The following is a 14,886-nucleotide window of genomic DNA, read 5'->3' as shown; positions in this document are numbered from 1 at the left end:
TGAGATTTTTATGCAGTCTCCTGATTCCAATAGCTGGAGCTCTAAGAAAAATACTGTGAATCTATAAGCTGCTGAATCGATAAACTTTCCTATGGATACACATTTGCTCTTATTTACTTCTCACACAGTACTTATTCCCAGTTTCCAAGTGAATGATGTAGCAGGCACATGGGAAAACATACAAGTTTCCCAGACTTCCCTGTTTTTTGATAATCCCACAGAAAATTGAAACAACCACTCATGCCAGATTTCTAAAGGCAAATTCATTTTCTAAAGCATTTGGGCTCTTAGCTCCTATTGATCTTCGTAGAAGTTAGGAGTCAAAAGCATTGAAAATGCCTACCTGCATCTTTACAGATTTAGGCTCTTTCAAGATTTGGGGTCAAAGGGAACTTTAGGGTAGGCTGCAATTGTTTGGGATTGGAGAGAAAATACTGCATAGGAAAGAAAAAAAGATAGAGAAATGCTTTTCTTTTGGATATTTTTTCATTCTGTCTGTTTATAAGAGGTACTGATAATGGAATTTATAGAGGGTTGTTCAAAACCATTTGATATTTATGCACCAGTTTGGTTTTTTCAAGTTAGTTCGGTCATCCTATATTCATAGGACAATACTAAAAGGTACCTTTTCTTTGGGAGAAGTAGTATATTGTCTTGATATAAGTAAGCTGGCTTGGTGCATAAAACAAGACTTAAGATGTTACAATATATGGGGGGTTTTTTTGTTTTACTAGCTCAAATGCAGAGCAAGAATGATTTAAAAGAAATGAGTGTTTAAATGTAGAAATAGAATTGATAAGGGGAGCCTTGGAAAGTATGAAGTCCTTTGTATTTCTCCAGCTTGTGATTCCAACACCCTCCAGCCTTTTACTTACACAAAACATCTGCCTTCAGCTGTTCCATTTTTCAGGAACAATAGCTTGTAGGAGAGGAATTGGTGCCAGTTGTCTTTTATGTTTCTATTACTTTAATTTTCACTATTACCCATATGGCTTTTTTTGAAAATGGTCTTCTCCAAAATGTGTGATAGTCAGGTTCCCTGGCATCTGATAGTACACATTTTTCAGACTGCTACATTACTTTGGTAACTTGCCTTTTTGGGGAAAGGGGGGGGGACATCTTTATCCATTCATCTAGACCATGCAAAGCTATATTGCAAACAAACAAGGAAAAAAAAAAAGACATGGAAAAGAATAAGCCAGCTCAGAAAAAAGTACTACCTAAACAAAATTAATGTAATATTCTGTTAATTATTTAAAGCATGTATTCCTGAAGGATGTTACTTTAAGTAAATCTGTTTCACAGATTGAAAATAGTGTGGTCTTCTACGATGTTTTAGTTGAATATGTCTTCTACATAAAACTCTCTCATTTTTGTTGGTTTGGCTTTGAACCAGCCACTGCTATATCTGCAGATCTCAGCCATGAGACAAAATTTAGCAAACTCCCTGGAAAACTTACAGCAAAATCCTTCCCCACCCCTTCAAATAGGCACGCAAGACCACACAGTTAGTACCCAGTCCCACACCAACTTAAGCTTGTATGCTTGCAATAGAAAGGATTTGCTCTGTTGGTCAAAACCTATTAACCATAAATTGGAGCCTACTCACATCTGCATTCCTTGCTAAGCTCTTCCCATGAAGAGTTTGAGAGGATCGAGGTAGCTGTAAACATGTCATACTGACTTCCCCGTAAACATTTACCAGATGGGAAGATCTCCTATTAGAAAAATGGTGCCTTGAGGGATCCTTTGCAAAAGACCAAAAGACTGATTTAGAATGGATTTGGTTTAGTTGAGCTTAATACTTATTTATTTTTCTGATACCATTTTCTCAGAAATGCAACCATATTAGCAAACTGATTAATAAAATGACACTGGTAAAAATACTGGTAAGATTAGATCAGAATGTAGGTGGTTGGTAAGACATTAACAGTATTTTTAAAATAAAAGGAACTGCATATGTGTACCTATATGAAGCTGAATGTAAACCTGAGAATTACATCCTTCACACCACATTTTACTTACCTAAACACCCAAATCTTCCCCAGCTTTCCATATTTTCTCGAATAAGCTTCATGAAATTTTAGGACAGAAAAAGCATGAGTGCAAAGCTATTCTGTGAAAAACAAACTCCCACAGTCTAGCTAGCCACATAAAAGAAAAAGCTGTTCTTGTTCTGTTGTGAGCTTTTAAGGTGTAGATAATTAATCCAACTTTCTCATGGTTTCAGAGCTCTCCCCATTAATTGTTGGTGAGACATTACGAAGGCTGAAGACAGGTAGTCTTGCAATAGCTACCACAACATTATGCTTCACCATATGTTTTCTATTTCAGACTAAGCCACTGTTTCAGGCTCTGTGGCATAACAAATTTATACAGGTTAGTTGTATTTTTGTTTTTTTTCTGATTGATGGAAGATAAAACTTCAGGGGCTGAAGGCAGCTTGTATTCATTGTCAGACTGTTTTGTAAGCGACAGTACTTTTACAACTTTTTTCTCTTTCATTTTATGAGCTAGAACTAGAGAAAATTACCGTGTATATTTACCTACTTACTAGTAAAAATCCTGCAAGGTGCTGAGCTGTTCAATTACTTTCACTGAATTAGATGGGAGTAGAAGATGCTCAAAGGATGAGGTTTCTAGACAACCTCAGTGACTTCTTGTTTAGGGGCTACTGTCCTACATAAAGGTGGGTGGTTGTGTCAGTTTTCTCTGTGCACATGCTTTTGATAACTGATAAAATTAGAAGCTATTTAGCTTTCCCTGAAATAATTTACAGCTCTTCCAAATTTTTTCTCATAGGTGTATGCCAGTTAGTATACTCATACCTCAACACAGCTCTCCATAATAATCAGAGATAATACACTATCCTGAAATCTACTCTCTTTTATACTGTTCAAATTTGAATAGGATAGTTGAATGTGTACTTTGTTCCTTAGTCAGTCCTTCATAGAACAAAGGCAGCTACTCACTTTTTTGACTTCAGAACTGCCCACAGAAGCAGAGTTTTGTTTTTCTAGTGACAAGTATTGCTTCCTGTTAATTAGGCTTTCTTCTGTGGGCATCTGGGCTAGCGGCTGACAGCAATGTATCAGTGAATTAATGTGAACAAAACAATCTGACATCTGCTTGATTTTTTATTCTCTCAAATGGAACAACTATTGACAAAAGTGTTAAGACACCTAGATTTGTTGACTATAGAAAGATTTTTTTTTGTATTTGTAGTAATACAAATAGAAATTATTTTGGATCCCGAGAGGCCTAGCTAAATAAAAACTCTGCTGTTTGGCATAAGGGAAGTCAGGGTATGGCATTATGTATAATAATTTGCATTTAACACAGAAGAAAGCATTTCATTTTTTTTAATTGGGTAACAAGGCAATAAAGCTTTGCCATTTATTAATTTGTTAGCTTAAAATGTGGTCTGAGTGAGTAATAAGGCTATTTTGAAGTCAGGCATTTTGATAAGATGTGTGAGATTAAGTTGTTTTCATGCATGAGCATTTTGTCTAAAACCCTGCAGGTCACTGTGCTCTTAATGATGTTGTTAACATAAACACAACGTAAATGGAAATTGGTTTGTACCTAATGAATAGAATAAGGTATCCTAAATACATCCCAATACATTAATTTAAATCAACCTTTAAAAGAGGTAAACAATCTATAAGGAGCATGCTTACATGGGTAATTCTTTTGTGATTTTCATCATGTTGTGTATCTGCGGTCATCTTGCATTATCAACCTAAGAAGGCTGTAAGTATGAGACATATAACAAACTGTTATCAATATTTTTATTTGCAAGAGTACTCCTTACGCCCAGTAGCAAAAGGAATATTAGCATTGCATCTTGGTTTCTGCTCAAGCAGAACTTGCGGCTTTCTGTAATACTTCTAGTGTTTGATCAGACATGAACCTGGTAAAAATAAAGTGGGTTAATTGAAACCTTTTTAATCTTAATCTTATCTGACAGTCAATAAAAATGTGAGTAGACATTATTAGTATAGCACTAATAATTCTGCCATTAACAGGAAGAAACTTGGATTTACAATGCACTAATTCTTTTTCAAGCTTTTTCTATTTCTATTCTGGGACTAGAGGAGTTCAGAGGTGTCTGATACTAGGTTATTTGTCTTTTTGTCTGCCTGTATATATTTGCTGAGCCAGAGTTTATAGGAGACATAAAAGGTGACAGAAATTTAGGGAAGGCTCTTTGTTTTAGGAATCCTTAAACTCACTCTAAACTAGCTTTTTGGCAACCCTTAAGAAGTTCCAGTTAAACAAGGTTTGAGACTGGGAAAGCCCTTCACCTCTCAGAGTTGGTCTCTTACAGTGCTTAGCTTGCTTGGGCTTTCTAGACAAAATTATACTCACTGGTCTGTAAATTAGCTTCCTTCCTTTATTAACATACTTGATGTTAACAAACCTAGAAAAATCAGTAGCAATTCTGTTCTCTTCTGTTTGTGTTTCAGCTGGAATAGTCACAACAGAGTAAGAAGTAATTAAATATTCTGGTCACGCTTTCGACTAGAAGTATGTTATTTTGATTGTCCTTTGCATAACCAAACATTTCTGTGAAGCTGGATCAACCTTTGTTTTCTCTTTCTGTACAGTACCTACCTAATGCAATTGGACCCTGATCTATGATGTGGTCCTCTAACTTTGGACAAAACAAATACGTGGTTTTACCTCTGAGGTGATTTAGCTACAGGACTCTGAATGACATTAATGGGAGTTATATAATGAAACTTCCTTTCCAGTTTTGCAGACCTCAGCCTTCTCATCCAATCTGCTCGATACTCATATTTTGAAACTATACTGTCATTAAGCGTACACAGTAGTGATATAATGCAATACAGGTATTGCTGCTACCATATCCCTAGTCTAGAGTTACAACATTTTATTATTGTGAATTACTGATATATTAAGTATGCATTATTTATTAGATTGGAGGATTCAGTAAGTGTGTATTAATCTGGTTGATGTAAAAACAGCTTCAACAGCCACTGAAGGAGTGGCCAGGTAAAAGCTTTTCACTTAGTGGCAGAAGTTCTCTTTATCTATCCTGAGAATGTTTATTGCAGAAACAAGAGATGGTGCAAATATTTCATAGCATTGCCCACACATCTGTCTTGGTTATGATAATCTCTAAAGGAGGAAAAGAGAGAAGTTACCTTTGTTTCCATTTAATCCTTGACCTCTTAAGAGCCTGATACCAAGGGATTCAATTAGTGACAAGCACAGTGGTAGGTTGAGTGATTCATCCCCATGTACTCAAATCTCTCAATTCATACAGAGAAATAAGAATTACATCCATTTCTCTCTGCTGTAGCGTCCTTCAGGTGAGATTTTTAATTGACTTGCCTAAGAATAAAAGGCCTATGCAATTATTCTTTATCAGTGACTAATCAGTTGGGCTGTGGGTCTGTCCATCCACCTTGGTCAACATCATCTGAACCTGTAAGCAATTTCAACTAAATCGGCAAATGGGGAGGTCACAAAAATAAATGGCAAGTTTTGTGATTGTGCAGACAAGGAGGACTTGATTAGTGGATTTATTAGGTTCCTATGAAGATCCATGGGAAAGATATTCTGACAGTGGGAAAAGATTCAAGCAGACCTTGCAGTTGACCGTAAGATGCAAGGCTGGAGGAAGCCAGGCTTCATTAGTTCTAGAACTACTGCTTGGTTTTCTTTTTCTTTTTAGGTCTCATTGTGGGAAATGTCAGTTACTGACAGATATAAAAAGCTTGACTCTTAGGAATGTTATTATCATCTCTTATCTGCTGCTCACTGGGAGTCCTACCTGTCAAACACAGTGGTGAATGCAAAATGGATAAGCATGACAAAGTTCAACTGTATTCATTCAGATGAAGTATTAGGTTTTGTATGCCAGTTTTAACATGTAGGGACTCAGGCCCTTCCATCTATTCTGAGTATTTTTAGGTTATTCTACAAATGTTGAGTAATCTTTGCAATTTCAGAAGAGATAGGCCATGATGTCAGAATCAAAATTCTTGAATTCCTAATAATGGACAAATCACTCCTTCATGTTGGTTGATACAATTGTGGTCAGTCAATGTTTTCTTAACAATTCAGCATTGCATTTTTTCCCTTGTTCCTTTTTGTGCAGAGGTGCAAAAGATGGAAGGTGACACACTCAACATGCAAGTGTTACCCCAGCTGGAATGACTTTCCACTCGGGTGTTTTCTGCGAGCAGTTGAATCACTGCCTAATTTCTGCACCCCTGAAGATCATGTCCAAACAGCAATGCTTCAAACAAGTGTTTGACCACCACCTGTCACTGAGACCAGTTTGCAAGAGTCAAGAGGCTTTTGTCTGGAAAACTAACTTTCTGCCCACTGAAAACCAGGTGTTTTTCTCCTTACAAGGGTTGTGTTTCAGAGGGATAAGAAACTAACTTACTGAGGAAACTAACTGCATGCAAAGATCATCTGGGATGACCAGGTTACTTTAGGTCATTATGGTAGTCATCCCAGGCCTTTAAAATGGTATAGTTAGACCAGTGGATGCTATTTTTTCTATTAATCCTCCTAGAAAAGCTTTTGTAATCCTAATTTTCTAGGCCATTAGGGTAAAGGCAGATTACAACTAAAGCTGGTTTACTAACTTTACTCACCTTGGTTTTGCCCAGCCCAGATCTCTTCTGTTAGATGTCATCTAACGTGTCTGCCCGTAGCTGGAGTCATTACTTCCCTCGGTGCTCTTTCAAGCGTGTTTTCTGACATTTAGGCCTGAGCAACCTTATCTTACTGTGAAGTTAGATTCAGCTTCAGAGCTGGCCCTGGACTGCGCAGCGGGTTGGACCAGGAATCCTCCGGAGGTCCCTGCCAACCTCAGTTACCCTGTGATTCTAACCTGCTCCCTCTTACGGCATCAAACCGCTTCACGTACGCTAATTTATTCACAGTTACACAGCACGCTGCAGCGGAGCAGGAAGAACATCCAGTCTGTGATGCCTAAATCTTCTTCCACCGCTTCACCTGTCTGGTTTGAGTTACGCCACACTGCACAGACCCAGTCCTTGTCCCTCCTGGCCGTGACCACCCTGCCCTGAGCACTTCCTGGTGCTTCCATGGATCACTCACAGGTTACAAGTCGCACATCCCCAGGGTGGGAAATACTGGATTAGCGATCGGCTCTGGAAAACGCAGGTGACAAGACTGGTGCCTCCTGGGAGCTGAGAGGCTTTCGAAAGGGTGGGCTCCCACTCTGCACGGAAGCACCTCTCGTCTTAATCACAAGAATCGTATCTTTGCACCCACTTCATTTGTTCCTTGGCTTCCAGCTGCTGACAAACAGACCCCTTCCGACTTTTTCACTGCAGCCCCCTGGGACTCACGGCCAAACCAGGGCCATCCCCGGTGCCGGCAGAGGCAGGGGTTGCGTGCTCGCCGCCAGCGACCCTCGGCCTGTAGGGCTCTCGCCCCGCGGGGCTGCGTGAATTGTGCTCAGAGCGCTCCCGCAAAGCCTCCTCTCCCACGAGCTCGGCGTGAAACTTCACAAGCAGCGGGCTCTGCCGACGCCGGGCCGTTCCCGCCTCGCCGGGAGAGACCCGTCCCCGCCGCCGCTCGCCCGGGGCGCGGGCGGGCGTGCCCGCCACCCCGCGCCTGTCCGTGTGTCCGTGCGTGCGACAGCCCCCCCCGCCGCCCGGCGTTTCGGCGCGGGCCAGCAGATGGCGGCGCCGCCCCGGCTGGGCGCGCAGCCCCGCGCACGCCGCTGCCGCGCGAGCCCCGCTCCGGTTACAACCCTCCCCCGCCCCCGCCCTCCGCGGCGGTGTCTCCCTCCCCGCCACCTCCCCGCCTGTCACTACCACGCCGGAGAGCCACCATGGCGCACGGCGGGCCACGCGTGTCCGCCGCTGCCGCTCCGCGCGGGGCCGCCCGCCTGCCGCCGCCGCCGCTGCTACTGCTACTGCTGCTGCTGCTGCTGCTGCTGCCGCTGCTGGGCGCCGCCGCCGCGCCGCGCTGCGCGGAGCCCTGCGGCCGCCCGCGCCCCGGAGCCCTGACCCGCGGGGCGCGCAGCCCGCCGGAGCCGCGGCGCGGCGGCGAGGCGGCGGCGGGGGGCAGCCGCTTCAGGAGAGCGTCCTCGGCGGCGGGCCGGGAGCAGGTCTCCCTCATCAGCACCTCCTTCGTGCTCAAAGGGGACGCGTCTCACAACCAGGCGATGGTGCACTGGACGGGCGAGAACAGCAGCGTGAGTGCGAAGGGCAGTGCGGGCGGGGTGGGGGGTCCTTGCCCTTACCCCTGCCCTTACCATTGCTTTGCTCCCCCAACTTGCGGGGCCGCAGCCTGCAGCTGCCGCCTGCGCTCCGCCGGGCTCGGTGCGGCCGGAGCGCGCTGCCCCCGCCGCCCGCTGCTCGAGGGCGCGGGGGTCCCCGCGGGCCGCGCTCGGGGCGAGCCGCGCCCCGACGGCCGGTGAGGTGCCGCCGGGAAGCGAAGCACCGCCGGGGTCGGGCCGGCCCCGCGCATCCTCCGCCACTTCCCCAGAAGTTTGGAAAGTTTGCGAGCGCGCATCTTGCAGAGGAGCCGGATGCGCGGTGTGCGCCGCGCTGCGAGAAGGAGGAGGAGGAGGAGGAGAAGGAGGAGGAGGAGGAGGAGGAGGGCTTGGCCCCGGAGCGGCGAGGCGGTGTCCGTGTGCCATCGGCGTGCCCCCGGGGCTGCCCGAGGGTCTCCGGGTAAAGGAGAGGCAGGGGGCGAGCCGCGGCGCGGGGATTATCTCCTCCAGCCCCGCATAAAGTCCCAGATTAAATTGTCGAGGTTTAATCGATTCACCTCGATTCAATCATCCCCGTGTAATCTTCCCCGCGCCGCGCTCTGCCTCCTCAAGCGCCGGGGAAAGAAAAACCCGAAACAAAACAAAAATCAAATAAAACCCAGCCCCGGGCTTGAGGGGGATGTGAGCGGCAGGACCGGGTGAGCGGGGCGGCCCCGCGGCGGATCTGCCCGGCGGGCGCGGAGCCTCCGCCACGGCGCGGAGCCTCTGCCACGGCGCGGGCGGTGCTCGGAGGGGGCTGGGGCCGGCCGGGCTTCCCCCCCGCACGGCCCGAGGCTTCACCCCGCCGGGGGCGCGGAGGGGATTCCCGCAAAGGTCCGGGAATAGCAGCAGCTCCCCGAGGATTTTTACAGCCTCGTCGGTGGATAAAAATCGCGCGCTGGGACCAGTGTGTTATTGCATTAGAGCATCAGCGTTCACAACTTTTCGCAGTTAAAGCAGCGTGTCTTGCCTTTATTATTTAATTATCTATTTTAGACAGCAGCTCTCACGGTGAGCACCCATAATCTCTTTTTAACTCATTTTCAATCTCAGCTAGTCTTCATTTCTTTATGTATCGACCCATTAATGGTTCTGTGTTTGCACGGGTGGTTTCAGGGATTTGCTGCTTCTAATTTATCCTTCACTGAAACATTATATCATAACAGTGCACGTCATAGGTAAATATTACATAGCACCTTGCACTGTCTGTGTAACTTTATAGACAGGAAAATATTGTTATGAAGGCTCAAGATCAACTATTTCCTGGAGGATTTTAGTTTTTCTGGAAAACTCTTGAGTGTTTTTGCTACAGTTCAGCTAAGCTCCAACTCTGCTTGAACTTTGTGAATTTAGCATAAAGTTTACTTAAACTTGGCTCAGTTCAGAGAGCTTGTGTTGTACTTCTCATAAGTATGTGAATTATCATCCTTTCTCTAGGATCACGAGTCCTGGTTTTCGCCTGTTTTGCTAGGGAGTCACCCAGGATGTGGAGCTGCTGAGGCTCCATGGGTGAGGATGCAGTGATTCCCTTGAGCACGCTGAGTGCTTGTGTTAATGCTCTTGTATAATCAGGTGTCAGAGTTGGAGTCAGCATCATAAAGCTTGACACTTTCAAAGACAGTTTTTGATTTGCTCAGGAAGGAAGCGTAAGATGATGGCCTTTTTCTGTGAAAAGAAAATGTTGCAAATCAGCAGCATCAGCTATTCTGATTCTGTCCTTCCTCCGTTTCTCTACTGTTAGACTGCTGCCATTTTTTGTGGACAGGGCTTGCAGGCTGTTAGGACTACTTCCTTGAGGAATTCAGTATTAAAAAGTTGGCATAAGTTCATTTTTTGACATAAAAGGCAAGTAACAGCTTTCATGCAAAGTGCTCTGCACTCTAAAATGACTATAGTAGAACCTTGCTAATCCACATGTATGACTAGTGGTCTCTCCGCGCCTCTCTGCAAAGATTTAATAACAGATGCTGCAGTGAGGGCTTGTATTGCTAAAATGTTATTATTTTTTCACAGTATGCTACAGTTCACTTACTAGAATACTATCAAGTAGTTTCTCCAAAAGCAAAGATAAAGGGCAACTGTCAGAATAAATGAAAGTGGTTACAGTCTTTGCTGCAACTTAGTTCTTTTTTTGTTTGCTTAGTTACTATCTACTAATTCAGTCTTGCAGGATGATACTCTCATCATGAATGCCTGCAGACGTTCTCTACAATATTTACACATTTAATAAAAAATACTTTTGCAGAGTTACTTGAAAAGTATGTTGCTTATTCTGCCTGCCTTCAGGTGATTACCATCAAGCAAGACTGGATTTGAACGAGTGACCTGGTAATGAAAGGCTCTTTGCTGCCTTAACCCAGATGAGAGCAGCCGGTCTTTTTGCACTGGATGTTTTACAGTATGACTGTCAGCATTTTTTTGCACCTTCTTTTCTTGTTAGCTTTGTTTTATTGCGTGCTTCCAGTAGAAGAGCTGATTTTAACAAAGGCTTCCAGAGAAAAATGATTTGTAAAGACAGTCTGTAGAATGTTTTTTTTTTTTTTGAAAAGAAGTAGAAGAAATACATTAAGCCCAATGGAAGCAGGATGGGCTTAAAGGGTTTGGAGAGAATTTTGCTGCCTTTATGTATGTGAGATTAAAACAATTGAAAATAAGTACCTGATCCAAAGCATATTTAAGGTAGTCCTGAATGTTTGTTTGTTTATATAGACATGTATGTATGTATTTATTTTACTCTGGGTTAAGTGTTTGGAGGTAGGAAAGCTAAGATTCAGTGCTTCTTGAACCTGGCACCTTACCCTGCATTCTTAAATCTATGGCAAATCTTGCCTTGCCTCAGAAGCACAGGCTTGAGCCATGAAGCGCTGTTCTGTCCCAAGCTCATTGCAGTCAAGGGGAGGACTGTCAGTCATAACCATGGGGTTTTGGATCAGGCCCTGCAAACCTCAGGAGGCGCTGAGCAATCTTAAAGTGTCACCACGCACATTTGGCACCTCATTGGAGGTACTCAGCACTTTGTAAACCAAGGAGCTAAACTAGTTCCTTTACCCTTTACAGCTGCCTGGCTGAAAATTTGACAGTGATGAGCTCCAGATGACCATATATCCTCTTAAACACCTCACCTAGTAAAATAAATGAAGAAGAAATATACAGTAGGATTATTCCGTTGAGCTCCGTGATGGAGAGACAAATAACCATAAAAGCAGAGGGGGCAGCTGCTTCTCTGAGGGATGTTCACCTGCATGAATAGTTCATTGAAAGTGCTACCATGGAGTAGTCATGTGTGTGGATCAAGGGCAAATAAATAAATTTGGAAGGGGCAGAGGTTAGGTTGATGTGCACATGGAGCTTTAAAAAAATTATCTTGTATATCCTCCTGTGCCGCAATAATAGGAGCATGTGATTTTCAGTTGCATGAGATGTCTTGAAAGAAACTAGGGAGTCTATAAATTAAATTGTTCCTCTCTCCTCCCCCTTCTTTTCTGTACTGTAGAAGTCTGACTTGTACTTTATTATCCTCTCGTAATGCCGTTAGTTTTGTGAATTAGAGAAATGGTGGATTTGATAGCACAGCAGAGTATATGGTTGCACTGATTGTAAAGTGAGCTTGAATAACTTGGAAGATAACTGTACACTTCCTTGCCTTGTCAAGAGAGAGCTGTGCAGGGAGGTATGCAAATTGCTTCCTGTTTTGTGTCCTCATTACTTTTATTTTGTATTCTAATAATTATTTATAAATTCCATAAACAATAAGCCTATCCCTGACCTTCCTTGACAGTGGGATACATAGTAAAAATCAGCACGAGTGATGCAAGTCTGGCAAAGCTCATCCTTGTAACATCAAGAGTGTATCAGGTTAGTGAATTCCTACAATTAGTATTTCTGCTCTCTGTCCCCTATGCCCACAGAAATCTGTTGTGCACTATTACTTTCAAACAAAGGCTCATGCAAGTGGAACTAATTTCCTTTCCAGTCTTAAAATATCATAAACTGAAGACATGACAGGTGGGTGGTGCAGCGCACCATTTACTCTGGTAAGGCCTAGTGATTGACATTTGTGTAACTGATAAATGACATGGAGTTGTGCATCGGAATATATACAGGTGGTGTGTAGCCTCTTACTGTGTTAAGCTGAATACGTATGTTCCCAGATTTGCTAAAAATACACTACCCTTTCTGATTTGAGGAAAAATAGTCAATTGATGACAGCTTTTAAAAACCCTGCTTTTCCTTAGAAGAGACCTTATAGTCATCCCAGGAGCTTTTTTGGGCTAGGTAAACAACTTTCTCTGCAATACTATATTCTTTTTGACCCTCTGGGATAATTCCCATTGTGCATTAATACTAGCTGATTTAAAAAAAAATCAAAGCCAAAACAGAAATACAGGGAGAATGAGACTCATATTCACAATTGATTTTGATTCATGGGCTGCTCTTCATGCTGTGTGCAGACTGCAAAAGTGTTGTGAACAGGACTTTGGCCAACTAGTTCTAAGTCTGCAGTTTCATGGTGCCAGTATTTCCTTTTTTTGTTCGTTGTCAAAATATTAAGTCCATGCAGGCACTTATTTGTCCAGTAAGTTGATGTCATGATCCCTCATAAACATGTAGCTCTTTGTTATGGAAAATAAACATCAATATACACATAATTTTTTCCAGACTTAATATTTAGCAGCACCTTATCAGAAAGGAAGGTTTATCGCACATCTACAGAAATTGCTACACACAAAAACTTTAGCTGATCCAGACTTTTCTGTATTTGATATGCAGATACTTTGTTTAATTTAAAAAATATTACTCTTTGTGATACAGTTTCACCATATATGATATATACAGCCCAGTGATCACTAAATGTATTCTTTTGGCAGATATTTTATTTAATTGGTTTTCTGGTTTGTTCAGTTTGCAATAAATTTTGCTGAGGGGATCTATAAAAAGCATTGAATTCAATATTACTGTAGCAGTATCTGTAATGGTAAATGTAATTATCTATCCAAACTGGGCAAAAGTCCATTTGTGGTAACGTTTTGGTGCTGTTTCTCCAGAGTAGCCAGACTACTTTTTATGAAACTAAAGAGAGCACGAGGTCAAAAATCCTGATGGCTCAGACCTTTGATAAATGGCAGGTATACTGCAAAGTGAAAGGCAGATTTCCCACAGGGAGGGTTTTTTTTTTTAAATTCCTTGAGATGATAGTGTGATAAAAAACAAACAGAAACCAAACCCAATAATCATATTTGAATGGAACAGCAGAATCCCACACGCAAAGCAGAATGATTTTAATCTGGCTGAAGTAACTCTGGAGTTCAAGATCTTTTTTTTTCCTTTTTATTTCACGATATAAAGTTTATGGCTTACTTCATTTATTTGCTTCTACCAGTCTCTGTTTTCCCTCTCTTCCAGCCCTACAGCTTCCTAGTCATGTCTCTGCCTGCTGAGCTCTCTCCACATTTCAGGAAATTCTAGCTGCTAAAGAAAAGAGAGGGCACCTCTTCTTGTCCCCTAAGTAGACACTTAAAATTGATACCTACTTTAATTAGTAAGTGTGTGTTTCAAACATGCTTGAAAGTCCTCCTCCATGCTCAGCCCTCCACACCGGCAGTCATACCTGGTTTTACCTGGTTTGCTGGTTTAACTGGCGTTGCCTGGTTTGCTTAGGAGCAAGCTACTAGCAGCCTTAGCATGAGTAGGTACTACTGTGCCGGCGCTGGGACGAGCTCAGAGAGTTTAAATCTAGGAGGGAAATTTAGCAATGAACACTAAAGACAGACACCGATTGAAATCCTCTCTTTGATACTGCTGATGTATTACATGTGCATGATAAACCAAATCTGGCTTAATACCAATCATTAGATATGTGTTTAGGCTCTTGATAGCAGGTTCACATATCACAGTGGGAACATAATGCATTCTTCCCAAGCTTGACAGTGTTAGGAATCTACTAATACAGGTCTTTGGAGAAAGAAATGAGGACATCCCTTTTGATTTTATTAAAATTCAATAGACTAGTAGATTCTTTTTGAAAGAACAGAAGGGGAAAATGATGAGCTTTTCAGAAAACCAGTAATTGTTCTGCTAAAATGGGAAGTTTTGTGAGGTGTGTACTGATTTATGAGCTTAAAACATGAAACTGCCCAGATTACAGAAGTTTTTATGCCAAGCCCTTTGTATGTCCAAATAAAATATTTTCATAGAATCATTTAGGTTGGAAAAGACCTTTAAGATCATTGAGTCCAACCATAAACCTAACACTGCCAAGTCCACCATTGTCCTGTCAATTAAGACCAAAGGATGTTAGCATAAGGAGGGATAATCTGCAGTACAATGCAAGTGAGATCCTTCTAGTTCCTGAAAGCACAAATTCATTTAAGCAAAAGCTGAAAGTGTAGGTTGAAAGTAGTCTGCAGTATATGTCTGCTCTCCGTAGCTCAGGATGAAACTTGATGACCTGCAACATTCCTTTGGCATTTTTATTCCCATAGTCTCACATTCTTTACCAAACATTCCCATCCCCAACCCCCTGCCCCAGGAATAATAATTTAAAACCCTAACAAATCACCAATGACAAAACCACTTTTGAAAGAAATAATGGATGGGATCCTTTGTCGTGC

The 14,886-nt window shown here is 42.7% G+C and overlaps 1 protein-coding gene across 9 annotated transcripts in view; it reads left to right on the top strand.

Moving 5' to 3' along the window:
• Positions 1 to 14,886, top strand: part of SORCS2 (sortilin related VPS10 domain containing receptor 2) — a 645,075-nt gene that overhangs the window by 47,390 nt on the left and 582,799 nt on the right. For 8 of the 9 annotated variants that reach the window (XR_012775469.1, XR_012775468.1, XR_012775467.1 and 5 more), the window contains exon 1: positions 7,844 to 8,215. The exons of the other annotated variant lie outside the window; for it this stretch is intronic. Coding sequence is in view for 5 of the 8 variants with exons in the window: in XM_075499712.1 (XP_075355827.1) it covers positions 7,850 to 8,215 (366 nt within the window). In the remaining 3 variants the exon portion in view is untranslated. Of the gene's footprint in view, positions 1 to 7,843; positions 8,216 to 14,886 lie in introns of those variants that run through there. 9 annotated transcript variants of the gene reach the window in all.

The sequence above is a fragment of the Mycteria americana genome, chromosome 4 (genome assembly GCF_035582795.1).
Source record: "Mycteria americana isolate JAX WOST 10 ecotype Jacksonville Zoo and Gardens chromosome 4, USCA_MyAme_1.0, whole genome shotgun sequence".
Taxonomy (NCBI): domain Eukaryota; kingdom Metazoa; phylum Chordata; class Aves; order Ciconiiformes; family Ciconiidae; genus Mycteria; species Mycteria americana.
The sequence above is the reverse complement of the archived record's forward strand: the minus strand, read 5'-3'. Positions and strand labels throughout refer to the sequence as shown.